Raw genomic sequence first — 24,890 nt, 5'->3', positions numbered from 1 at the left:
CTAATGTGCTGGAAAATCATACTACTGTGCTCCAGGCAACGAGAGAAGCCTGGAATTCTCATTGTGAACCAGGGTATCGGATCCCCCCCCCCCCACCTTGGCCATATCTAGTAATGCTTTTTTGGTCAGATGGCAAAGAACCTCCATGTGTAAGACAAAAAGAGTTCAAAGTATTTTTTTTCTACTTGTCTCTACTTAGTGCCTTGGCTTTCTAGTGCTCTTCAGTATATTTATACCTTTGAAACTCTTTGCACCATTTTAGTGAGTTTTTATGATTTACGATTCCAGTTAATGTACTTTTTAAAGCTAATCCAATTTGATAGGCCAGTAGCCAGAGTCTTTGCTAGATAGGCTGGCTGTGTATGTCCAACTTTTTCTTCAGAAAAGGATTTTAAGTTATTGTCATACTTAATTGCTTGGTGTATATTTCTGCTTTCTTACCCTTCCCTCACTTCTCATTCCTGTCAATTCATTTGCTTCATTTAAAGAATTTTTTCCCAGCTTTATTGAGTTATAACTGACACATAACATTGTGTAAGTTTAAGGCATACACATGTTGATTTGACAGTTACATATTGCAAAATGATTGCCACCACAGTGTTAGCTAACATGTCCATCCTGACACATACTTACCATTTCTTTTTTGTAGTGAGAACATTTAAGATCTATTCTCTTAGCAGCATTCAAGTATATGACACAGTGTTATTAACTATAATCACCATGCTGTGCATTAGGTCCCCAGACCTTGTTAACCTTATTACTGGAAGGCTATACTCTTTGACAGATATCTCCCCATTTTCCTACCCTCCAGCCCTTGGTAACCTTTACTCTGTTTCTCTTGAGTTTGGGTTATTTTAGATTCCACATATAAGTGATATTTTACAGTATTTGTCTTTCTCTAACTTACTTCACTTAGCATAATGCCCTCAAGTTTCATCATCCGTGTTTCTTTTTCTTGGCTGAATAATATTCCTCTGCATGTGTGCGTGTGTGTGTGTGTTTGTACACTCACACACACATCTTCTATATCCATTCATCCATTGATGGACAAGTAGGTTGTTTACATATCTTGGCTATTGTGATACTGTTGCAATGAACATTGGAGTGCAGGTCTCTCTGTGAGGTTGTGATTTCAATTCCTATGGATATAGACCCAGAAGTACGATTGCTGGATCATAAGTTAATGTAATTTTAATTTTTTTAGGAATCACATATTGTTTTCCATAGTGGCTGCACCAGCTTACCTTCCCACCTACAGTACACAAGGGTTCCCTTTTCTCCACACTCTCACAACATTTGCTATCTCTTGTCTTTTTGATGCTAGCTGTGTAACAGGTGTGAGATGATATGTCACTGTGGTTTTGATTTCTGTTTCCCTGATGATTACAGATATGGAGCTCCTTTTCATGCACCTGTTTGGTTATTTTTATGCCTCCCTTGGAATCCCTTGTCTTGAGAGAGATGTGTATTCTCATTTGAAATGTCAAGGCCTGTGCTTTGCTCTTGGGTTGCCATCAGGGTCTGATAGCTTGGATTTTGCCCTTGGACCAGAATCATTAGTCTTCTCTTATGTATAATTACTTTTCCAACTCAGTCTCCTTTCTGACAAGAACAGGAAGTCTTCATTAAAACTACTAATTACAGATATTAAAGAGTGAAGCAAACAGCCCTCCAAAGAGCAGTTTCTGTAAGGGAAAACAGTACCTATGTGAAATGGAGTCTCTTGTTAATCCGTAAGAACTGTTCATCACTGTGTCATATACACCTGGTTTTATCCTCAGGCTTTATCAGGATGCATCTTTCAACCTACCTTGTCTCTTTATGGGACAGCTGCAACACTTTAACTCTAAGTTTGCACCAAAAACTGTTCTGGCCATTTGTCCTCAGTTTCTTTGTCCACTTAACACAAAGTACCCTTTAGTGTTTCATAGCTGCTTTCCATGGAACTGCTACATTTTTTATGTATGTGTGCTTGGTTATATATGTTGTGTATGTTACATATGTATGATTTTTCTGGTAATTGACTTCCCTCACAGTTTTTTGCTGAAATTATCTCAGCCTAGATTTCATAGAATTCCAGAATCCTTTGTTCTAAGTCACCTTAAATGTTCAAGCCTCGGCTCTGAGAGCTTAAAGAACTATTTTTTGTTCTTGTTGTTGTTACTGATTTAGAGAAAACGGTGTTTAAATGATTTCTTCTGGAATCTGTGCCCTCCCTTTACAAATTATAAAAAGGTTTTTCACCTGTTGTATTAAACTCGAAGCACTTCCTCGTTCCATGTGAACAAGTGCCTTGCTGAGGCCTTGTGAATGTTGAACTTGAATGTTATCTGTCCCTGTGTGGTGACCATCTCTATAGCTAGCTCTGGTGTAGAGGTGAGATTTACAAAAAGCTACTTTATTCAGGCTGGAAATTTTACCAAGTTCAGGACTTCATCAGGAACAAATCATTTTAGTCCACATCCAAACTGATCATTTGATTTGGCTTTAAAACAAAAATGTAAAGTGCTTTCATGTGTGGTAATATATCCCTTTATACAGTATCATTTTGCCCCTTTTGTTGCCTGCGTTTGCAAGAAAGTTTTTTGACTTAACCTTGGAAATACTAGTTTCTCAAACCTGTGTAGAAACTCCTTCTGTTTCCAAAACTAGAATAGCATTTCTCTCCTAATTTGTGTCTTAAAAAAAAAAAAAAGAGAGGGAAGGAAAATGCTGGATTTCTGTGTAGTCCTTTATATATGTAACCTCCGTAGGAATGTGCCTTCTTTGTTACTGACAGTGACCCCTGTGTGCAACTCTTGGTAGTAATGACACCAGTAGTGACTGTGACGGCTCCCAGCTACGCAGATATTCAGACACTGTGACTTGATGATACCGATTTACATCGAGGTGGGAACTCTGCGGGAGTGAACGGTATCTCAGATCCAGGTAACAGTTGCTTTAGAGAGAAGACCCCAGTGAGGGCTGTTGGCTTGGTCACTGAGCAGGGCAGGCACAAGTGCCAGTCTGCCTCATGCTGTCAGGTTGCTGTTGGCTGTTGAGGAGAAAAAGCAGGTAGCATTTTGCTCTGAAGTGGTTATTTAGGAGCGAATACAAGCTCCCTCTCAGGGCTCCCAGGGCCTGGTCACCAGTAGGGGGATAGCTTAAGAACTGTAGGTGGACAGGAGGGAAGGCCCGCTGAGGGGTGCTGGGCTGAGATCCAGGTGCTGAACTGAGCTCCTTGCATTTTCAGTGAGAGTCCCCAGAGCATGTCACGCTAGCTTACTGTCTTTATGATGAGAGATCTGTCTTTTTCTCTAGTGCCTGGGATCATGTTCTTTGCACCTGATCAAATCAGCAATTAGATGCCCAAGAGCAACCCCCCCCCCCGCCAAATAATAATAACACAGTTTAACAAGTGCACCAGAGCTGAGGCACGAAAATGAGAGAGATCCTGTCCCTTCCAAGTTGTCCCCCTGGGAGGCTGTGTCTTCCAGCAGTGCTGCCATCGCTCAAAATGTTTTGGCATTTTTCTTTCAGCTATACATGTAGAGTCTACTGCATAGGCTGTTCTCCAGTTCACAGACTTTTATCTTTAGAAGAGTGAAGTAACTAAATATTTAGAAACAGCCAAAAGTCATTCTTGGTCCTGCCTGGTAGATTGTGTAGGCTGATCAGATGAACAGTTCCATTTAGGGCTAAAAATGAGATCTGATATGTTCACGTGGTTTATCTTCAGGTTCTTAAAGCTATTTTGAAGAGGTATTTCAAAACTATTTTGAATAAGAGAAGCATCAATGAAATAAGTACATTGTTTCCGGTTGTGGCTACTTTGATGATCCACTTACTCAAATGTATCCATTCTGGTTAAGTATTTTGGGAAGTCTTATTACACTCTAGTTTTGGGACCATTAAATAATTTCACAGTAGCACAGACCACCATTTGAAGCTTACTGTGGTCCCAGAATACCCAATACAAATGGAGCAGTTGGGAAAGAGGAGAGCTACAAGGTCAAGTGGGTGATGATGAGAACCGTTAGAGTTGACGTTAACCCTACACGAGGCTCCCAGTTCTGCATCAAGGGAGTGATGATAATCAAGTCGTACTGTCCACATCAGGGGATCGTTGTGAGGTTGTTAAGGGGATATTGTGTGTGGAGCATAAATCTCAGTGCCTTGTGTATAGCAGTATTCAGGAAATGTTAGCCATTTTTATTATGCTATTATTTACGCGGTAGATTGCCTGGGAGAAAGGGTGATGGAGGGATCGAGGGATGGGTTGCCATGTGGGAAAAGAAAAAGTACTATTAGTTGAATAAGACTGGCCTCTCTTTGGTTTTTAATGTTCTCCTAACGAAACCTATTTAGTCATACTCTAGTTCTGCTCACCTTAACTTAGATATGTGTCATGAATGATGCGAGCACTATTTTAATTTTCAGCTCTCCCTAAAATTTTTAGTTCTTTATTGAGATTGTGGTTGTTTTCCGAACAGCAACAAGAAAACCCCAACAAACTAATAATGTCACCATCCCTAAAATGTGGTGTTGAGGATTTGGGTATCACGTTGTACAAACCAATTATATTACGTTCCTGGTTGATGTAGTTTTTGTACATTACACAAATGCAAATCGTATGACTTGCATGATGTTGCTTTTTAAACAGATGAAGATGAAGATGGTGATCGAATTACGGTGAGAAGTGATGAAGAAATGAAGGCAATGCTGTCATATGTAAGTATATTACAAATGACTTTTTTTAAAAGTTCATGTAATCGAGGATGCTGTTTCTTGGCATAGTGAAGATATAAAAGTAAATCACAGTTGCTGTAATATTTTTCTATATAATATATAATCTTTTTAAAGATTTCCTTACGTGAAAGTTAAGGGCATTCTTTTTGAAAGGCACTTACTGATCATATCATGAACATTAAGAATAATGCATCTTAATGACTTTTGCATTAGGTATGGTGCAGACTAAATGGACTATCAATTTCCTGTATTTTTTATGCAGTACTTAAAGTAACGGCTCATTAAAAATGAACCCCTGGGCTCTAAAAAATTTTTCAAAATCTACTTTCGACAGGAGATCTCTTTCACCCTTCCAGACAGACTGTAGTTATAATGTAGCTGCAGGCTTGATATGGATACATGATTTAAAGATGTATTCTGAGTTATTTTATGCCCTAACTCCCCTTTACCCCCCACCCCAAAATGAACTACAGAATCTAAGTGCTTTGAATATATCCTGAAATGACTTTTCTTTTGGGTTTCAAATTTCAGTGAAAATTTGCATTAACATTTGTCTCAGGACTGAAGTAAATAAACAAGAAAAAAGAATCCATTTCTAAAAACTTTAATTCTAAGCTTGAAAAATTCAACTACAGTGAAGAGACATAGCTTCCCTGAGCCCTCATTTGTTCTTTTCTCTTATTCTGTTTTATTTTCTCTTACTCATTTTATCTGCCTTTACAGTCTATGTACAAAACCTGGTCCAGAGGTCTGGTGGAAAAAAAAAGCACCGGACTGAAAGTCCAGAAACCACTGCTTTCCTCTGGCTTCCTGGCCTTAGGCAAAACACTTAACCTTTCTGTGCTGTGGTTGCCTCATCTGTCAATTGTGGATAATAATGCCTGTCCTTTCTCCTGCACAGGGTCATTGTAATGATCAAATGGGGTAATAGATGTGAAAGCCCTTTGAAAAGTTAAGAGGGTTCTATACAAATGCAAAGTGGTATCATGGTGGAAATGATGGAATCAGGGCCCTGGCTTGTCCGCCAGACTCTCATCTCAGCCAACAGCTAGGTGGTGGATTTTTGATAGACCTCAACTTCAACCAGGACATTGTTTCATTGTAATGAAAACTGTAAAACATCTGTATGGGTTTCCGCCGATAGTTTTAATTTACGGTGGGAGGAAAGAGAACAAGAAGGAGGGCATGATTAACAGAGCGTTGCATTCACACCAGCACAGAGTAGGAAAAGTCAATTTCCCATTGACTTCCCATTACCTTATTTGAGAGTCTTTGTGCCCTGAGAATTTAGAGCAGGGCTCATCGGTACCTTGAAAGGCAGAGTAGGATTGTCTGCTGAAAGGCCTAGCACTAGTATTGATGGACTGGCTGACTCTCCTGAGAATGTGACATGCTTATTTTTAGAAAACACGCGTACACACAGATGGATTCTAGTTTTTCTGCATACATCCAACCGCAGAGCATGCATCACTGACATCAGCGTACTTTCCTTGTGTCTCTGACATAACCACACGCACAAGGTGTGTTTTCAAAAATGGACTTTTGGACAGATCTAACAAATCGTGCTCTTTGGGAAATGTTGCGGCATGTGATCATAATGGTAATAATACTTTCCATTTCTAAGTGCTCACTGTACACTAGGTGTATTTAATTTTCTTTGGTGTTAATAACCACTCTGCAAAGTGGATATTACCATCCCTGTCTTCCAGATGAGGACACTGTGGTTAAGAGACCTGCCCCAGGTCTTATAGCTAGTATGAATGTGAATATGCAATTTAAGTTCAGCTTCTCCTTATGCCAGAGCCCATGCTGCTTCACTGTTTTACACTTTTTGTCTCCCATCCACTTTCTTGCACGTTAGCATTGGGATCTTTCTATGTGTTGAAAAACAAAATTCAACTGAGTAGATTTTCAAGCTCTTACGGGCCTGATGCAGTGATTCATGAGTAGGACAGCAAGCCACCTAGCAGATAGAAAGGCAGTCTGAAGACTTCTGTAGGCAGGAGGCAGGACAAGGAAGTAATTTTCGCCAAGAGCTGATGGTTCCAGGCAAGGTCACCTTCCTTTAGGGGGCAGCGGGGGTCTATCGGGTGGATTACCTCATTAGTGCTGACCAGGAAATTGCAGACGGACAGGTTACGATTACCTTCCTGGGAGAGGCTGGGACTGTAATTAGGTTAGGTATTTTAAGTCTTGGTTTGGTGACTTGGACATGGCACAGGTGACTCCATTTTGGGCCTCTTGTCTCTTTTTTTTAACATATGTTATCACCATAATTACATGCTAAATCATTTGTGTCTATATAATATCTTAGTTATCTGTAGTATATATTCCTTATGACTTATTCTTATTTTCTCAAATGCAGTGTTTATTTTTGCATTGTAGTAAAATATCAGAGTTATATAATTGTCCTTAGACTTAAAAGTCCCTGAGATTTCTTGAGAGCCACTTTTTAGTCTGAAAAATGCTCATCTAACTTACTGATCCCCAAATATTTGGATTTTGTGAACTAATCAATTTTTTCATTTTTAGATTGATGGGGAGACATAGGCATGATAACTTTTAATTTTGCCAAATAAAAACGTTAATAAAATCAACTAATAAAAATGTGCTGTTAACCATTACTTTATTAAAGAAAAAGAATGAGAGTCATTTAAAGATTAAAACAGTGGGCAGTACATAATCTCAAAAGTAAAGACGATCACTAAGTGAGTAAATTTAATTTTATGTGAAACTCACTACATTATTCTTAATTTTGTTGATTTGCTCTGGGTGGTGAAAACTTTCTTTATGAATTGGCAGTGGTCCACGGACTGGGTCAGGATGTCAAGTCCAGGTCCTCTCATGAATTCTCTTAATGTTTATAGTGAGAACCTGAGGCCCCAAAGAATTTTAACTTAAAGTAGAGCTCCACTCTCCTAATTCAGAGTGTTGGAGCAAATTATTTTTAAAATGAGAAAGAAAGTGAAAATACACTTGAGAAGGATAACGTTTTAAGTTCCTTAAAACCTAAATGGGTTTCCTTTCCCCCTTATTTCTTGAGGCAGCCCCTACCATCACATACTCTTCGTTTAAGCCAAGTCAGATCTGAATAAACAATTAAAAAGCAAAGAGTAGGGGGATCTCTGTCTCAGAAAGCACAGACAAGATTGGCTGATTGTCCTCTTGGTCTGTCTTGGTTTTTACGGCTGAGATTCCTTTGGGTTACAGTTTTGCCATAAATAGAACCATCTGGACTTAATCTCAAAATAGGTCTTGGTTGGTGGTCTTAAGTTGCCACTCTGTTTTTAAACACCTGCATTGGTCTCTTATTTTTTAGGTTCAGTCTGGCCCAGAAAAATGATTCCAGGATTTGGGTGTTGGCATGGGGAAAACACTGAAAAATGACCGCATATTTACTATATATATAGAGAGAGAGAGAGAGAGCTTAGTATTTCATGTGGAATTCCATAAATTTGCAGTCACCTTAGTATTTCTTTAAAAACCATATGGGGAAAGCAAAACGGGACACACTGTCACCATAAATCCTCTGATCATCCTTTTCCATTGATTACAAAGGTTAAATGAATAAACCACCTGGATCTCTGCATTAAAAGACAAAACAAAACAAAACAAAAAACCCCAGCAACTTCTGAGTTGAAACTTCCGGAATCACTTTTTTCCCCCTTGGATGCAAGCATTTTCTGGCTTTGGGCCAACAGAAGCATGAGTTTTTATCCATAATTTAAATAGATTTTTGTATTAGACCTGAAAATGTTGCCTTTTTCATTGGAAACTTATCAATTATTTAAATTGCCAGCAGCCTTCGGCTGCTCACTTTATGTGTACCATAATAATGGCATACGGTGGTTTGTGATACATGTGACGCGTGGACTGTTGCTCTGTGGTAAGGATTTGTCATGACAGCAGGTTATTGTGGGCTGTAGATAATGACCAGCGTATTAAACCAAAGTCTGTTGTCACACATTAGTACCATTTTATGTAAGTTATTTAGAAGTTGTGTTCTTTTCTTCATTAGATATATTTTTAAGAGATAATGAGAAGAAAACAAAGCTATAATAAATTGTCTTTTAAGAAAATGTAAAGTAATTTGGTCTCCAAGGAGATATTTAATGTATTGAGAGAATTCAGCCGCCAAGTGTTATTACAGCACCATTGCGATAGCTCTCTGCGTTTTGTTATGAGTTTGTGTTAATCAACAATCTGTTTTTATAGCGTAGTTTCTTGTAAGTTATGTTGTTGGAATATTCCACTTCTGGGATCATGGCTTTTCCTCTGACACTATTGTATCTTTTTAATTTCTCCATAAAGTATTTTTTTAATTAGAATTTGAAATGCTTTATTAGAAAAACAAATACACACAACCTACATATTCTGAAAACTAAATACCTGATCACTGCTAATTATTTAAAGGACCCTATTAAATGGTCCCTTAGAGTAGTTTACATTTTTTTGTTGTTCCTGTTTTCCCCCTCTCATTTTCTAGAAAGATTGAAGATAATATGCCGCTTTTCTCCTTCTGTCTGTTTGTATCGGTTGTCTAGTAGTGCTGGCTTCATCTCCTTAGAGCATCAAACAACGCTGGGCCTTATTTATTGATTCATTATAAGCTTTATTTATCACTGAGACCCATTTATAGGAGGGGGTTATTTGAATGTTAACCTCTGCTTTCAGATGACCTTTCATCAAGAAACTCAGCAGTACATCTTGCTTTTGTAAATGGATTCATGTTTGTTTCTGCTAAATCCCTTGTGTAATAAAGGATTTATTACACCTGGTTCTCTCGATACTGAGAGGCTTGTTTGAGTGGAGCACAGTATTAACAAGAATAGTTTTCTTCATTTTGCCCTCTCTCTTTATACCATGTCTCCACGTTGCCGGAAGAGGACAAGATGAGTGTGACTGCAATGCCTCCCATCATGGCAGAGACCTTGTGTTTTAGTGGAGTGGAAGTGTTCCCTTTGGTGTACTTGACCTTAGTGTACCTTGTTAGATGCTGGGCACCATGAGGGAAGATATTTTTTGACCTCTGTAGCACCTTGTAAATTTTGGGATATGATTTGCTTTATTCTAGTCTGCATAACTTGGAGATTGCCTCCAAAATCATAGTTACTCAAGTAGAGTTGGAAGGCAACCTTAGGGGTCTTGTCCAGCTGTCTCTTTACAGATAAGGAATCTGAGGTCCAACGAGATGAGATTCAGTGTTGAGGCCGCATTGCTAATGAACGGGAAGGCTTGGATACAGACCTGGGCCCTGGACTCCCAGTCTGCACTCCTGGTGGTTTTAAGTGGTGTTTTTGTTTTGACATTTGCTGAGATCCTGCTGAGGAAGCTTTTGCAAATACTACTTTTTTCCTGATGGTGAAAAATAATGCTATTTACTAGCATGTTGGTGTGCTTGAGTCTGCAAAGGAATGTAAACAAATACTCTGTGGGCTTTTGAAGTTTTTGAGATCGAGATTTCCTCCTTACCTCCAAGGCTGAGAATTGGTTGCCCACTTAGGAACTGAATGTTTAACAGCCCCAGGGTAGGCAAACAGCCTTTGCTGGTAGGAAGTTTTCTTCAAAGAGCAGAGATTGGAGGCTCATTTCCCACATGGTGCTTTTAAACACGCTCCATATTAAGTAGGGGCCCTACTTTGAACTCTGTGGGAGGCAAAGTCAGCTCTGTCTTCGGTGAGTGGCTAGTCCCCTAATTCAATGCGATCCATCCAAACAACTGATAACACATGACCGTCTCCTGGCAGGGTGGAGACAGGACTGTGAAAACCTCAGAAAATAAGTACATAGTTTGGAAAATTATTTAATTGTTTTAAACTCAAATAGTGACATGTTCTAAGCTATAAATAAAGTTTTTGTATTATTTGGTTTTCTCATCCTAGTCAAAGAATACAACTTTTTTTTTCCAAGACAGATTATTTTAACTCTTTTCTCTGTGTTGTCTGGGACGTTTGGATGCCCTTGAAATAGTGCTCAGGCTATAGTAGCCCCTTACTTAGCCCCTGTCGTAAGTATCTTAGGGCACCTTTGCCAGCAAGGAGCAGAAGCACACTGAAATGGGCACCAGTTTATTGTGCAGCTCATGGAAGCAGAGGGAGAGGCAGCCGGCCTCAGACAGGGTGGCCCCGGGGCACTCGGCGTCCTTTGAACCACTGGTATTTTGTCATCAAGGTGGCCGTGCTCTCAGTTCAGCGTCAGCTGTGGAGGGCTTAGGTGGGTTCCTCTAGGGTCCTCTCCCGAGGCAGCTGGTGTGAGGGGGCAGAACCCTGTAGGACATCAGTTAGTCCCTTGGGGGCTACAGCTAGGAGCTCCTCTTCCAGAGACACGTGAGCTTCGGGGTAAGGATGGACATCCAGCAGTAGGATTGCTCTGGGGCATAACCAAGGTGTGAGGCTCCTGTTGGTACTCCTAATGAGCCTGTTCTCGTAGGACCAGTTTTACTGGAAACAACAGGGGTATTTTCTACATACATCTAAAAGGTGAACATAAATCTGTAATACAGTAAAGTTAGAGGAATTCAGTAAATTATCAACCTGGAGTTGGAAATTTCAAAACAAGTTGTTTCTTTCAATATATATTTCTTTGTTACATATGTGTTCTTTACTCATTCCTCACTACCTTTTCATTTGTTTCTTTTTTAATAGCAGTTTAGCAGTAGGCTGGACCTTTATTGAGCATTATTGGGACTGGCTAAATAAAGCTATCTGTTTGTAAGGGAATGTCCTGTTAGGCCTGCTGTCTGCATGACCTGATGGTCCTGTTTTATTTAAGTGGCAGGTTCCCTGAAGCTATTTAAACTTCTACTTTGAATATGAAAACGAATATATGTATGTACATGCATCACTGGGACATTGTGCTGGACACCAGAAATTGACACATTGTAATTGATTGTACTTCAATTAAAAAAGAAATAAAAACAAAAAAAACTTCTACTTTGGAAATAAAGCAGAATTGCTAAAGTCAGGTGAAAGGTCAGTGTAGACAAAGCCCCAGGCTAGCCATGGTGATGACTATGCGAGCTTCAGCTGAGAGGATCCTACAAGTTTTGGACCCATTGCTGAATACAAATTTAAACTCCTCCTGCCAACACACATTACCTTGAACTTAGCCAAGTTGAATTTTGTCTGCTGTTGGCGATCCAAACCTCTCTTCTATTAAGACCATCTGGAGCCCCCAACATCCTTTATGGTTTTACTGTCCAAAACAAATAGTGTTATCGTTAAACTTGGCTGACTTACCGTCTTTTTCATTTTCAAATCACTAATAAATACATCTGTCTAATAACATTAGCCTATGAACAGGCCCCAGAGTTTTTCCCTGTTGACCTTTTCATTGGAAGACTTTTCATTGTGATTTCTTTCTCATCGTTTGATCAGTCCATGACCATATGCGGACCCTCTAGGGTCATTTAAGGAAGAGCATGTGCACACTGTAGTCACCTCAAGGCAGAGGCAGTGAGTTATCAGGGAGTTGGGGGGACCTGAAGCCAGGTAAGTAAATACAGCTATTAATTTGGTATTTGAAATAGATTATCATCACATGTTATTTTTGACTGGAGCAGTTATGTGCTTCCTGAGAGCTCAGTGTCAGGGAGCCTCTTAATGTAAAGTATAAGAAATAGTTGAAAGAAAATATAACTGGTAACACATCTGAGTAGTGTTGTAATTGAATCTGTAGCCGTTTGACAGAGTTACGATAGTTGGGTTCTTCACTAGGAAAACTAATAAATTAACTATGGACTTCAGATAGTTGGTTAGTTTATTGATTATTGCTGTAATTACTGATTGAGCTACATATAATGGGGTGTGCTTGCAGTATTGACAAAACAGGAATTTGAAAATTTTATCATCAGTAGCAAAAAGCCAGCATGCTTATTCCTTGTAAGTATATTCCTCATACGGTACTATTTATGTTGTCTGTTAGAAGGCATGCTAAGGAGAGATATAGGAAGCGTTTCTGTTGTAAATGTATAGAATAATAATAGATGTGATTTGATATATAAGACTTGCCACTGAATGAGTTAGAAGGTGTAACCAATGACAGTCCGTAATCACTGCTGCTGTATTGGTTCCTTCCCTTAATCGGGGAACAACCATTATATGTATGGCACAGTGCTCGGCACTGTATGGCGGTAGTTTCTCACATTTTGGGGGACACAAGCCTTTTTTTGAAAATGTGAGGAAAGTTGTTTATTCTTTTCCTAGAAAATTCACACAGTGCAGCATTTCACATAGGAGTTCAGGAACTTCGAGGGTGTCCCAAGGCCCGCATAGACCCCAGGTTAATACCTCTGCTGTAAGAGAGAAAATACAAGACATGTTCCCTGCCCTTGATGAACTTCCAGAAGGAGAAACAGTGTTCCTATGGAGCCCTTTTACTTGTTTTATTATCTAATTGTACTATAGTAATTGACGGAAGGGAAGGGGATACTGACAGCCTTGATCAACAATTAAATTCTGCCTCTGTACTTGGTCTAAACATTTCAGTCATCCTGTTTCTGTATCATCCATTGTCATGGACATTTTTCTTCTATGTACTGTTGCTTGGAAGTGGGCGATTCATAGCCCTGGGCCCTATTTAGGATTTTTTTAAAGTACTGTCTAGGAAAGTTTCCCACATACCAGCTTCTTTGATTTTGATCTTCCTAACACCTTAGGAGGCGAGCAAGGCAGGCATTTTTCTCATTTTTATAGTTGAGAACACCAAGGTATGAATCGCATGCCTTTCTCAAGGTCACACAGCTGGTAAATGTAGAGCGGGGGCCTGAGATCTCTCGCTGGTTTTTTCTCTTATTTATATGGCCAGTTTTCCATACAGTGAATATTTATGGGATAGCAACTATCTAGCCAAGCCCTGTGCTAGGTGATGGAGGTACAGTGAATATACAGTTCATTCCTTCAAGGAGCTCACGGTCCAGTCAGTGAGGGTAACAGGAAACAGTGTTCCATGTGGGAGGACCAGGAAGACTCATAATTACCAGGCAGAGTGATAAACGCTTAAGCATTAGATGCTCTGTGAGCACAAAGAAGGAGCATCTGATCTAGCTTTGGGGACAGAGAAGGCTTCCTGAGGAGGGTGGCGTCTAGATGGAGTAGGTTAGAACAAGGGGACTGGGAAGGGTGTTTTGAGCAGAGAGAACTGTGTCATGAAGGTTTGGGTGAAAGGATGCTGGATGCAGTTCTGAAGGGGCTGCCTGTGAGTAGTGTGGTATGGACAGTGAGGGTGAGACAGGAGGGGGAGGGGCAGGAGACCACCACCAGTTAAATGAAGAGGGGGCACAGCTGTTAGGAGATGACAGAAAGCTGGAACCGGCTGAAACCAAGGTGGCTTTGAGAATAGCTTCAGTCATTGTCCTTTAGCACATATGAGATGAGGTTGGGAAGGAAGGTGGGCCAGATCATGGAGGGCCTTAGCTTGGGGATTTGAGAAGTGGGGAAAATGTAGAGTTAATAAGATTGGTGATTGATTAAATGTGGGGAAGAAGCAGAGAGATGGTCTGGATGACTCCCAGGTAACTGGTGTGGGAAACTGGGTCCTGGTAATCTCGTTCCCTGAGATGGTGAAGCCATGTGTTGGAAGACAGGCCTAGGGCATGAGGGAGGAGTATGGGAGGTAGGGACCTGTTGAATTCGAGGGGCCTCTGGACAACCAGTCGGGTATGTTCTGAATCTTAGGAGAGAAATCTGGGCTGGAAGTAAAGGTTTGTGATTCATCAGCCTGTAATTAGTCTCAATGACTCCTCTGGTAATTGAAACCTTTGAAGTGGCTGAAGTTAACTCAAGGAGGGTATAAGATAAGAAGAGAAGGTTGATGAAGAACCACGGGGAACTTCAACATTTAAAGGAGGGCTGGGGAAGGAACCACTTACAGGAAACTGAGTGGTAGGAGAGGTTGGAGGAAAGCCTTGGGGGGGCGAGGCCACCCGTCCTCGGAGGTATTTGCACTGCATTGTGCTGCCTTCCCCAGGCCCTGACAGATCAGGGGACGTGGCCTAAGCCACACAGGGTCTGAATGAAGAAGCCAAGCTCTCCACCAGCTCGACAGTCCGCCCAATAGCCTGGTTTAGTGAAATGTTTTGAGGTATGAGAAAGATAACTTACCTTTTGAGTCTCAGATAGCAAACACGTTTTATGTTCTGATTGAATGGACTAGAATAAAAGAAGTGTTTTTCTTGGTTGACTGATAAACCGTTTGCTACATCTATGAAACGGGTGATGATACTCCCAGAATAGGATCGGGCTGTGAGGAATTAAATGAATAAGTGTAAGTATCTAGGATTGTTACTGAGCAAGGGCTTGTGTGCCTGAGGTGCAGAGAGCCAAACTCGGACAGCAGGTGTTTGCAGCAAAGTGAGGGTTTATTTGCAGGGAGCCAAGCCAGGAGAATGGGCGACTGACTCATGCTCAAAAGATCCGAACTCCCAGTGACTTTCAGGCAAGCGTTTTTAAAGACTGTGTGAGGGGAGAGGGTCACAGGATGCATGATCAGCTTGTGGACCTTCTCATTGGCTGGTGGCGGGGGTGATATTTCAAGAATCTCAACCTTCTGGTTCCAGCCAGCCTGGGGTCTAGGGCCTGTGCTCGGCATGGAGTCACCATCCTCCACCTGGGTGGGGGTCTTAGTTTCTATAGAGCAGCTCAGAGATATGCCCCAGATTGTTATCTGTATCCCTTCAGGACGAACTAGGAGTCCTGTGACTCTGTCGTCCTAACCATTAACTGCTTGAACCTGCTCTTTGAAAGTCACTTCAGCCTAGGAGAATAAAGCCTTTTTTCTACAAACAAACAAGGGACTGAGAGGGGCTTGAACCAGGGAGGGCCCCACAGGGTCCTGCTCAGGTTTCAATCCCCCCTTTCCTCTCATACTCCTCAATCCTGAGGGGAACAGGGGCAGGACAAGAAAGGGAATAAAGTTTTGGGTGGGGAGGCGAATCATAAACTCAACAGGGGGCTTAGGAGGGCTCAGGTTTCAGTCAAGCTTAAACACACAGTAGGGAGTCAATAAGTGATAGTTGTTTCTGCGTGTGTATCTCTGTCTCTTTTTTAAACAGAGAACTTGTGTCTTATAAAATTAAACTGTGCTGTTTTGGAACTCAAGTTTTTTATATGGCAAATTTCCATGAAGAAAAGAAAAATGTTGTAATTATTGATTGAATTGTGCTGTTAGAATTAGGTTCATAACAAGCAGGAACAGTGTATGATAAACTCGCAAGCAAAACAAAGCCAAAAATTGTGCTTGCCTATTCCCTTGTCGAATCTGGCCCTCTGTTTCAAATTAATTAGATTTTTGGATAGCTATGCTAAACTTTGTCACATCCTTATTAAAATTGTTTAAGGATTTTGAAGAACATCTCCGAGGGACTCTGAACCCAATCTGAGTCTGGCGCTGGAGATTCCATTAGCAATCACGAAACTGATTAATCTTTTACTCAGCTAGCGTATTGATTATTGCTGCAATTACTGCATGTAACGGATTCTACGAGGGATCCCAGAGAAAACACATTTTTATACCTGCGGCTGGCGTAGTCAGTTTGAGCACAATATCTTATACTTTTTAACATAACCGTTTTTTGTATTTTTAAATGCCGTTAACACTTCTACTCAAAGCGCTGTGCTTAATATTGCTTCACTCTGGGGAGGTTTGCTTTTAAATTTCTCAGCTACTAATCATTACGGTTTACAAATGCCTTCACTAATTCTGCTGCTGCAGTTTTAATTTTAAGCTTCACAACAACCCTGTGTAATAGAGAAGATATCTGAACCCTCATTCAAAGGAATCTAAGGTTCAGTGAGGTTGAATGACTTCCTGAAAGCTATACTGGTTAAGAAGTGGCGAAATCAGGACTGGACTCCATCTCAATCAGTAAAAATTTATCCAGCACCTACTCCGTGCGGGGCTTTGTGTTAGGGGTTATGAAAGCCAGGATAGGCTTATAGAGATTAAGCTAAGAAAGCTATTTGGATGACTTCAAATTATGGCTCAGTTAACGTTATCATGGTCACTTTGTTACTTTTCTGCCCAAGCCATCCTTGTCCTTTAGAGAATGTCATGTAAGCAGTTGCCTGAGCTCCTAGGCCTGGTGCCACATTGGCTGCCACCGGGTCCTCACCAGGCTTGTTCCTCAGAGGTCAGTTGCCAAGAGTGGGCCCGTGCCTTGGGTTTAATCACCACCCTTTATAGTTTGTCCTCTATGGTGAGTTACTTTGCCATGTGGAACACAAGCTTCTCTGTTAATACAAACACAGATCAAACCCAGTATTTCAACAGGAGAAAATATTCCTTGGATTTGGAAGAATTATAGAAAACAAAAAACAACTCCTTACTATTTGCTTTGGAGAAACTGTCAAATGGCATACTTGATATCATTACTATGACTGTCTTAATCGTAGTGCAAAGAGATGTTTATAGATTGCTAAAAAATTCTTACAATGATTAGAAAAGTGTATATAGTTTTCCAGTTGATTTGGCACAGATCTGAAATGAAAAAGCAGCCCTTTTTATTCATGTATTTTGTGAGGTAAATAAATAAAGTTGGAAAACAGGTCAATTTCATGCATGCGAGGTTTTATAGTAGGAAAAAAAATGCATTGCACCTGGTCTGACCCTTTACATGTAAGGTTATTTGTTTTCAAACTTGACCCCAAGCACCAGTTTCAGACAACTCTATAATTAATTTGTTAGATAAAGCATAAGGATATTTTATTTGTTTTGATTTCTAGGACTGGGTTAAAGTAGTAACTGAAATTACTAACCTCTTGTACATAGCAGTTAATTAAAGAAAGGCATTAACTGTAGGAGAGCACCGCCACTGCTGTTGTCTTGTATCAGTATAAAAAGGCAGTAATTTTTTTGACAGCCACTGATTGGAAAGTTGCTTGCAGCCTTCCAGAAGCAAGGGGGTACATGCTGTGGATCAATAACCGGCAAATTTCCCATTAAAAAGAATACCTGAGCAATGTTCCAAATAGCCACTGGCATCTTAATTTTCCATGGAAACCTCAAATACTTCTGTGCTGGGGACAAGTCATTTTCGGACAATTTTTCCAGACTACTTGTTAACAGTTATTGCTGTCCCAAAAGGTTGACAGCCTACATGATTGATATTTCATTTACTTGTCATCACTGTTTGAGTAATGGCGAGCGCTATATTTCTGTGGTTTTAAGGATATAGTTTCCTGGAAGTCATTTGCCTTAGTATGTATTCCAGAGAGGGTGGCACACATGTTTCTGCTCTAGGTAGGCAAGTTTTTACGTCCCTAGAAGGAGAGGATCAGTTTCCTTTTACAGTTTGAAAGTCCTTGGAGAGCAGGGGGTACCTATGTCAGTCCAAAAGCCATCAAAAGCCCACTTCCACTTTGTCTTTAGGGTGAAGAGACTTAGACTTGTCAGCTTGTGATTCCCAAGATGATGTAGAATTTTATAACTCCCCTTTTATTTCTAAGGGAAAAATAAGCTTGATCTTGTAATAATTTTAATATACGTAAAAGCAGTAGGAAGACATATGTATATATCTTCTAAAAAGAAACTTTAAGAATATCAGCAAAGAATGATTGTCAGGAATTTTCTGAAAATGTGATAAACAGAAAATACGCGTGTGTTTTTTAATATAGAAACCACGAGGATTCAAGGGCAGTTCTGCTCTGTGACAGCCCCTCAAAACACAAATTCAGTGCTTTTTATCATTGATATTTTCCACCAAGAGCATCACTGTGTTGTTTGTCAGGTGTTAAAAGAAGCAAGGGCACAGAAACCATCTCCAAGTTAGATGGACATGTGGTCACCAATTAGCGAACTAAGGAAAATGTGACCGGACCAGAATACAGCCTACTGAATGAATTTGTGTTTGTGATGGAGTGTAAAAGCTTTTTCAACTTGGAACTTTATTTTTCATGCCCAGATTTTTAAAGTGAAATTTGATCTAGAGTGTTTAGAAGACTAAAACATGAGAGGGATGCTTGCTTGAAACTAGGCAGCCTTTTTATCATATTAATCCCATCATCTTTGGGTGGATCATATCTTGTTTGCTCATTCCACAGTCTGTACGATTTTGATTTCTATTATTGGTACATTTTATACACAAATATGAATAATGTTTGGTTAACTAACTGGCATACAGGTCCAAGCGAAATGTGAGGCGTCTCCATTTTGCTTTGTAAAATCCAGGGAAAAAGAACAGAAGGCAATTTGAGAAATTTCTCCTAAAATGCTTTTTGTGTCATTTTAAATATATATCATTTTCAAAATATTTCTAGGGATCAAATACTAACCTAAAGTCTCAATCAACATTTTTTTACTCTTAAAGATAAATGACAGTATGGAGGATAACACCGTGCTGGACTTTCAATTTTGAATATTCACTCTAGTCATTTTGATGTGCAAATAGGGAAAAAGAATTCTCAAGGCTGATATGTATATACCAGCAATTTACAAAAGTACTGTGAATTAAACAACCCATAAGTGTCTGTTTCAGTATTCATACATTACTGAGTAATCTCTTTCTGTAATCTCTTTGCAGTATTATTCCACAGTAATGGAACAGCAAGTAAATGGACAGTTAATAGAGCCTTTGCAGATATTTCCAAGAGGTAATGTTGGACAAATTCTAATCAACAGTGATTATTTCAGTAAAGTGTTTCATCAACAGTTATGTTTTCCAAAGGTTTAAATGCACATAACATGATGTTTTGTTCTTAATTTGAAAAAACAAAGGAAGTATTCATTATCGTGGGGATTGCAGGCTATGTGATAGTTATGGCAGATAAAATATCTAATTTACTAGAGTAAATTAAACTAACTAGATTGTTTTTTGTTTTTGAAGTACATACTTACTTTCGCTTAAAGAACTCCTCGGGGGTCCACATGATTTCTAAACCAAGGCAAATGAATGGCTTTAATTTTGGATATTTATAAATTGTGGCTCAGGATGGTAGCCAGAGCTGCTGTTGAGGAGAAAGCTGTCAGCTAGTGCAGAAGCCAAGGTTTACTGGGAGGTTTTAGGAGAAAGATTTTGGTGGAATGTTTTGTGCTTGATTTTGGGGGGAGACGTTTTCTAAATAGTTGAAAATCCTCACAAGTGGGAATTGTATGAAGTCTCCAAAAATAGGAGCTGATGAGAGTGAGTCTTGGTGAATCACCTGGTCAAATCATTCGTGTTTTCCTTTAGATTTGGTAGTATTAGCGTTGTATCAGATAGGATTGCTCGACTGTATATCAGCATTCCCTCAAAATGTGAATAATGGTGAAAAAGAACAGTTTAATTATATAAACCAGTAAGTCTTTCCCCCATTATACATTGCCCCACTTGGAATCTCTGTTTTCTAACTGATGGAACAGATAAGAAAATTATGTAAGTAAGTCTTGTAGAAATAACTTAATTGAAATAATTGAAAGTTAAACTTACCTTCGTTAACTGATACTGTACAAATAATCATGATATGAGGTTTCCAATTAACCATTCTAGACTTTCATTACCTGTAACTCTCTGAAGTTTGAATGGCTCAATTAACTGGTAGACTCCTGTTTGCACTGATAAAAGTCTCCAAAGGCAGCTGGCTCGTCCAGCCCATGGGAAGATGTGGGTTCAAGACTAATGCCATTCTTCTAACATTAACGTGGGGGGTGGGATTAGGAATGCTTCGTACAATATTAATAATAACTTGTTAAAGAGCTAAGTAAGTAAATAAAATCGGGCCATTGATAGTGTCTGAAACAAGATTATGATTAATCCAGTTCTGTTGTACCTGAAGGCTAAAAACTAAAGCAAAATAAATTAAAAAAAGGAAAATGTTGCCATTTCTATGTATTAGGCCAATAACAGGATGCAGATTGTTTCCGAATATTTTCAATGACCAGAGAATTTGGGAAAGTTTCAGAATTGCTTCTCTATAGGGAATTTCTTTTTACCAACTGAAAATTTCCATTAATTACTTTTCTACTTGATGGCTTTATAGCTCTGTTGTTGTAGCAAACCTTAGTACAGCATCCTGGAGAATTATAATTCTCATGCTATGGGTCTTCATTTTTTTTCCCCAAAAATATTTATTTCTCTTTGTGCAAAATCTTTCCAAGTTCTGTTTGTTTTATTTTGTCAGCAGTCCCTGTCAGTCTCACTGTCCACACCACTGTGATAATAATGTGACAGTTAAAGCCATTTTTAGACATCATCTCTGCTCAGACACTAATGCTGCTTTGTGTGTCACCATTTCTAATTCTCCCAGTTATTGCTTCCATTGTATGCACGAGAATATTGAAGTTCAGAGATGTTAAGTAACTTCAGAGTCACACAGTTTATAAGTGGTTAATATAAATATAATTGTTTAAATTCTAATTTGCTTAAAATGGAAGGGCTGTATACTCATATGTAAGTTAAAATATTAACGGAGAGTGCATAGTTTGGAGGGCTTGGCGGCAGTGTGGAGAAGAGCTTATCGTAGGGAGAAGATTCTTTAAAGACGAAAATGCATGAGATGTGAGTATCCCGTGTAAGTCCTAGCACAGAGCCCACCAGCCTCCAATAAATTATTAAATGTAGTTCTTCCAAACCACGTTTAATCTCTATGGTTTTCTGTATAATACTGTAAAACTCTTTCTAGCTTTTTACAGTCTTTTGCTTTTTGCTTATTTATCTACATAAAATGTAGGTTTAATCCAATTTTATTTTTAATATAATTTTATATAAATCTTATAGAAAATCTTTATATAAAGTATTAATAAATATGAACATTCACTAGCTTTACAGTAACTTCTGACTCTACAACTGTAGGAAATATGAGATTACTGGGTTTTTTGAATACTGCTTAGATTTCCAATCATAAAGATTTTAAGAAGCCAGTTGAGGAACGAGGGCGATGCTAAGGTAGGAGATAAGAGTTGATGCTAGTCTCTGATTCCTTGATTAGCCACTTTCTTACTAAGTGAAGTTTAAGGGTGGCCTGGGTACTTCAGAGGAAATGCTCTGCAGTGTTTCTTTGGAAGTATTAATGACCCGTAAAGGACCAGGCATCAAATGTATGTGACTGTTGATTTGTTCAGGAAGTTAATTTTCATTTTAAGAGAAGAGGATTTGGCATCTTAATTTTAATGTATTACAGAAAAACAAATAAAAAAATTCTTTATTGAAGCTTGGAATTTTCTTTTTAGGAAAATAACAGAATAAATTTGAATATACTTGAAATATACAAAACTAAAGTAACTGACATGCTTTGTAATTATTACCCACATCTTATTACTATTAAACAGTTCTATTTCTTGGCAGAAACAGAGGAAAATACATGTACATCTGAGAAAGGAGTGAAAAAAAAAAATCAAATTCATCCTTCCCTAAACAATCAATCAAAATTGACAGCCCCTTAATATGCAGTATGTAGGACACGGTAGTTTTCAGATGGAAGCAGCCTATAACACGGGCAGGAAGCACTTTATATATTTAACATTTGATGAAGAAGTATTTGTTGAATTGGAAAAGTACTAACTAAGCTGTAACTCAAGATGGTGTCAGGGAAGTAATACTGTTTTTCCTGGTACTGCTTAATCTTTACACTGAAGTATCGGCAGATGTCAAGATTTGCAAGGAATATAATGAAATTAATGATATCTCTGTATTTTGAAAAATTTGACTGCTTATTGCTGTGCAAACTAGTTATCCAACTTACGTATTTCATCTTAGAATCTCTAGCAATCTTTCTGGCATTAAAAGACCCTTCTCCCTTTCCCCTCCAAAAACCGTAGCTGTTTCAATGTAGTCTAAGTGATAGCAGATATACAATGTAATAGAGTGAGGAAAGATTGCAGGAATTTGAATTATGAAAGGAATCTAATCATTTTAGCTCAGTTAACTCGATTTTTATATGTTTTAAGCAGAAATTGGAATTTATATGAGGTGGTGTCAGAAAGCTCTTTGCATTTATAAATGCTCACTCCTGCAAGTTAAAAATCCTGGTTCATAATTCCCACTTTGGGTCTTGGGAGCCACTTTTCAATCATTTCTCTCTGCTAATTTTGGTGTCACCCTCATTTCTTTTTAAACGATTCATTTTGAGCAAATTTGTAAATGGCCCTGATGTGTTCTACAATTTAGTCAATTACTGTTTCAGCCTGCAAGCCTCCTGGGGAACGGAACATACATGGCCTGAAGGTACGAATTTCAATAATTGTTTCAGTAAAGTTAGATGGATTTGTAATGCTGTGTTCCACTTATTGAAATGTCAAATAAAACTGCACTTTCTCAAGCTCTGACAAGCGATCCTTTTTTTTTTTTTTAAATGGGAAGTGGAGGGGGATTCATCTGTAGTATTTGCTCAGTATGTGTATATATTTGGATACAGGGATTTTGGTACCATTTTTTTTTTCATTTGAAACTGTTTTGGTCTGTTTCTTCAGGATGATCCTGGGTACTGGTCTCCACAAAGATTTATTTGAGTGAAAATATAGACTTCATTTCAGTGATTAATTAAGCACATAAGCATATTGCACACAGAATACCCCCCTCTTCTTTTGACATATTTATGCTAGAAACATATATCTATTTAATGTCCTTTCATTGTTCTGCGTATTTTGAATTCTGGGTTTCTGCTTAAGGCTTTACATTTGAAAGAAAAACTGGCTGTTGTATTAGACTCAAGCATTTTATAATTAATTACATGGAGCTCATTTTTCAGTGAAATAACATTCTGCAGTGTTCTGCTTGGTTTTAGAGCTGGAGGAATATAATAACATGGGGTTCACTACTAACTCCTAAATGTGTTCCTAATATACTTTTTTGAACATACTGTTTTTATATATACAACAAATCCATGAATTGTATTTTTTCCTCTAGAATTGAATTCAGTTCTAGACAGTGAGTTGAAAATTTCCCGTTTATCTCTCCCTTTTTCAGCACCGTTTAAATATTTGAATAATGACAGGAAGAAAGTATTATGTAATATACAGGTTGTACATTTCTGTAACCTATATACTGAATAGACTCCAACCACGGGTCTATCGAGCAACAAGCTAATTAACCTTCATAGTGAAATGAGAAATTTGTGGCAAATTATAGGTTAATTAGAACTGTGTCCTCAGAACACAAGACTGATCAAGACTCTTTCTTTACTCGTAGGTGAACACCCGGGCAGGACCCTCTCAACACAGCAGCCCAGCAGTCTCAGATTCACTTCCAAGCAATAGGTGAGAGCAAGCAAGTGAAGCGTGCCCATAAGCATGATTATCTACGGGGGAGGGGGGGGAGAGGCTTGTGCGACGATGCCTCTTTCCTGTAGGACCACAGAAGTGTGTATGTGGCTAAGGAGAAATCCGACCGAGGGGGTAACCCCAGCTACGTACTGACGAAAAGAAAGGACCTCATAGAGAAAGATAAAATTAGACACACTGAACCATTAATTTTGGTGGAATGGCTTTACTTCAGTCTCCAAATTGTACAGAAAATCCAGTGCCTTTGACTGCTTATGCTTTAATGACCTGTTTGTATAATGCGTGTTACTTTTGTGTTGCTTGTCCGCCTCTTGGCAGTGTCGTGATCCTCTAACACCTTCCCCAGAAAGAGGCAACGAAAGTGTAAAGCAGTGACATTTAAGCTGACTAGACAAGCTGCTTGTTTTTGTGTCCTTGGCTATACAAGAGATTGAACTAGTATAGAAGGAAGATAATTTTTATTAATTCATGCTAATGTTGTCCCACAACTGGGATGCATACTAAAGACTTGAGACTCTCCGAAGTGTTCTTCTGACAGGCGTGAGAACTGACTGCCAGAAGATTAAGGTTCTCAAGCATAGGGACTTGCTTAAGCTGATAGAATTGTAGGTCATGTTTGTTATACACTCAGTTATTCAACTGGTCAACATCATATTCCTGTACTTGAAGATGACACTGTGAGGGTGATTGCTCTGTGTGTATGTATGCACACTGGTGACTGAAAAGCCAGCACCGAGCCAGAAAACCTTCATTGTGTGCCCAGGTCTTTCTGGGTTTAGGGCAGTAGCCAGTGTTTGCACCTGTGTCTACTGAGATGCAGTTGAGGCTTCTGCTTTCCCTTCCATGCCCCTCCTTACCGCCTTCACCCAGCTTCTTGGTTCTTTTGCTGCTGGGCTTTACTGTAGGCAATTTAAAGTCTCTCCTTCTGACTCTCTCTGGTCTCCTGTCCCCTCCCGAAAAGTCACTTCTTTGAT

The 24,890-nt window shown here is 39.2% G+C and overlaps 1 protein-coding gene across 6 annotated transcripts in view; it reads left to right on the top strand.

Annotated features, from left to right (window-relative positions):
- MAP2K5 (mitogen-activated protein kinase kinase 5) overlaps positions 1-24,890 on the top strand; it is a 235,646-nt gene that overhangs the window by 14,267 nt on the left and 196,489 nt on the right. For all 6 annotated transcript variants that reach the window (XM_006184035.3, XM_032480890.1, XM_032480891.1 and 3 more), the window contains exons 3-6: positions 4,643-4,710; positions 19,244-19,313; positions 22,821-22,861; positions 23,825-23,892. In XM_006184035.3, coding sequence (XP_006184097.1) covers positions 4,643-4,710; positions 19,244-19,313; positions 22,821-22,861; positions 23,825-23,892 — 247 coding nt within the window. The remainder of the gene's footprint in view (positions 1-4,642; positions 4,711-19,243; positions 19,314-22,820; positions 22,862-23,824; positions 23,893-24,890) is intronic.

Source organism: Camelus ferus, chromosome 6, assembly GCF_009834535.1.
Source record: "Camelus ferus isolate YT-003-E chromosome 6, BCGSAC_Cfer_1.0, whole genome shotgun sequence".
NCBI classification, from domain to species: Eukaryota; Metazoa; Chordata; class Mammalia; order Artiodactyla; family Camelidae; genus Camelus; species Camelus ferus.
This window is presented reverse-complemented; position numbering and strand designations above follow the sequence as displayed.